The 2,313-nt window shown below is 37.6% G+C and overlaps 1 protein-coding gene across 1 annotated transcript; it reads left to right on the top strand.

The window, feature by feature from the left end:
- LOC109224201 (uncharacterized mitochondrial protein AtMg00810-like) lies at nt 1,321-2,052 on the top strand. The gene is made up of 2 exons (XM_019388789.1): nt 1,321-1,781; nt 1,836-2,052. Exons 1-2 carry the CDS (start codon nt 1,321-1,323, stop codon nt 2,050-2,052), a joined length of 678 nt encoding a protein of 225 aa, XP_019244334.1.

Genomic DNA, 2,313 nt, shown 5'->3' with positions numbered 1-2,313 from the left:
TGAATTGATAATATAATAATTGCAAGTGGCTGGAAGTCAAAGATAATCTGAAGATATGCTTACCTGTTGATACTGACTCAACTTTCTCAATATATTAAGTAAAATAGTTGTCCAGCTCTATAAGGCTCGGTATATATGTATATATATATATATATAAAACTGCTCTGATGTACTAGGCTCGCTCATAGGCGCTCAGCCATACTAGTCTCTGTATCTCGACCAAATGGGCTCGCTCATAGGTGCTCGGCCACAGTAGGCTCGGTATATAACTTACCATCTGATCAGAGGTTGCCCAATAGGGGCATGCCCAGCGATTATAGCTCGATGGTAATGAAAATACTTTAATACTGTATATATAAACTCTCTGCTCTCTTGACTGGAAGAAGATTTGAATATTGTAACTTACAAAACTAGGAAAATATGCGGAAATTCCGGGATATGAATTTTTTTTATGCCTCGTTATCAAACCCGTGTAATTACGAGATCATGCAAAATGAAGGAAAGGCTTAGCCTTAACATACCTGGAGTAGGGAAAAATCCGTATGATGTTCTCGGAAAAGATTGCACCGTACTCCCCTTAGAATCGCAAAATCCCGTTGCTATAACTCAATATAATTCGGGTAAAACAATTTGCTAGAGCTTCATCTGTCACCGCCTTCATTTTGTGATTTTTGAGAAGTCTTTTTGTAGCTAATAACGTTACCCAATCAATTCTGAATAATAGCTCTCTTAAATGAATTAGAGAGGCTTATTATTATAGTAGTGTGGGCCCCACTTGATAAAGGTTATTTGGCAAAATAATTCCCCTAAGTGTGCCACCTTGCTAATGGTGTAAGAGTCAGTGATTTAAGTTTATTCTTGCTGCCACGTTTTGGCTCACTTGTCTTATCCAAAGACTTTGATTAATCATTTATTAATTAACTAGTTAATTTTCCATTATCCCATAATTCACATAATTAAGGATTATCTCAAATTATTTAAAATACTACTCTCTTTTAACACACCTTATACACCTTACTATCATGGTCATGGGGCACCTTGTATGGTACTAGTCCATAAATATCGGGTATTTTAGCTCGGGCCATATTTTATCCCAACATGTCAAACATTGACTAAAATTTATTTTCTTTGATTTGCTTTCCCTCTCAGCTTCACGAAATTACTTATCACTTGTTTGAAATAGCATAATGCTTATAATTTCAAAATAATCTCATTCCCGAACTTACATCGATTAGCTTACGACGAAACTTTAACATAGGAAAATACAGGATGTAACAGAGTGGTGCTAAGCCAGTTTTAACTCCCATAGATCTTAACCATATGTTCACTTCTGCTAAGTTTGACAGATACACTTGCACTGCAGGAGATGAAATCCTTACAAATATGAGTAAATACCAAAGGTTGATTGGTAGGTTGATCTATTTGACTATCACACGACCAGACATTGTGTTTGTAGTTCAAACTCTCAGTCAGTTCATGCAAGAGCCAAAAAAATCTCATTGGGATGCTGCTATAAGAGTGGTGAAATACCTAAAGCGTGAACCAGGAATGGGAATATTTCTAAGTAGTGTAGGTGCAGATAGTTTGACATGTTTTTGTGATGCAGATTGGGCAAGTTGTCCAAACACAAGAAGATCTGTAACTGGGTACTTAGTCAAGTTTGGAAATTCACTCATCTCATGGAAGTCCAAAAAGCATCATACAGTGTCGAGAAGATGTGAAAAAACAGAGTATAGAAGCCTAGGAGCTGTGACAGCAGAAGTAGTTTGGTTATTAGGACTGTCTGCTGAACTTGGAGTGCCCATCAAGTGACCTGTGGAAGTCTATTGTGATAGCAAAGCTGCTCTCCAGATTGTAGCCAATCCTATCTTCCATGAACGTACCAAACATATTGAGATCGATTGCCATTTTGTGCGTGACAAGATCAAACAAGGTGTACTCAACACACAGTTTGTGGGGACTGAAGATCAGCTACTAAAGGTCTTGGAGTCTCAACATGCATTTCTATTAGGCAAGCTTGGAGTGCTTAACATTTTGCGCCATCCAGCTTGAGGGGGAGTGTGAGCTATTATGTAGTTAGTCCGTTAATTAGGTTTGTTAGTTAGTCAGTTATAATTGTGGGGCCTAGTAGTTAAGTAGTTGGGTTAAGTTAGTACCATATTCCTTTCTTCTCTCTTGAGTTCATCTCTCTCATTCCTGACCTAATCACAGTTGCTTGTGTGAATCTAGAAAGTGAGCTCAGATTCACCAAACTCACAATAAAGATATTGAATTAGTTCTGAGTGTAAGAGGTCTCGAGTAAAGGAATAAAAA

This window comes from Nicotiana attenuata, chromosome 3 (genome assembly GCF_001879085.1).
Source record: "Nicotiana attenuata strain UT chromosome 3, NIATTr2, whole genome shotgun sequence".
Taxonomy (NCBI): domain Eukaryota; kingdom Viridiplantae; phylum Streptophyta; class Magnoliopsida; order Solanales; family Solanaceae; genus Nicotiana; species Nicotiana attenuata.
The sequence above is the reverse complement of the archived record's forward strand: the minus strand, read 5'-3'. Positions and strand labels throughout refer to the sequence as shown.

What these genes read in the sequence shown, in the direction of transcription:
- LOC109224201 (XM_019388789.1), top strand. Translation starts at nt 1,321, where the DNA reads ATGTTCACTTCTGCTAAGTTTGACAGATACACTTGCACTGCAGGAGAT. An exon ending in GTAGTTTGGTTATTAGGACT is followed by an intron (nt 1,782 to 1,835) that starts GTCTGCTGAACT and finishes CTATTGTGATAG; the next exon opens with CAAAGCTGCTCTCCAGATTG.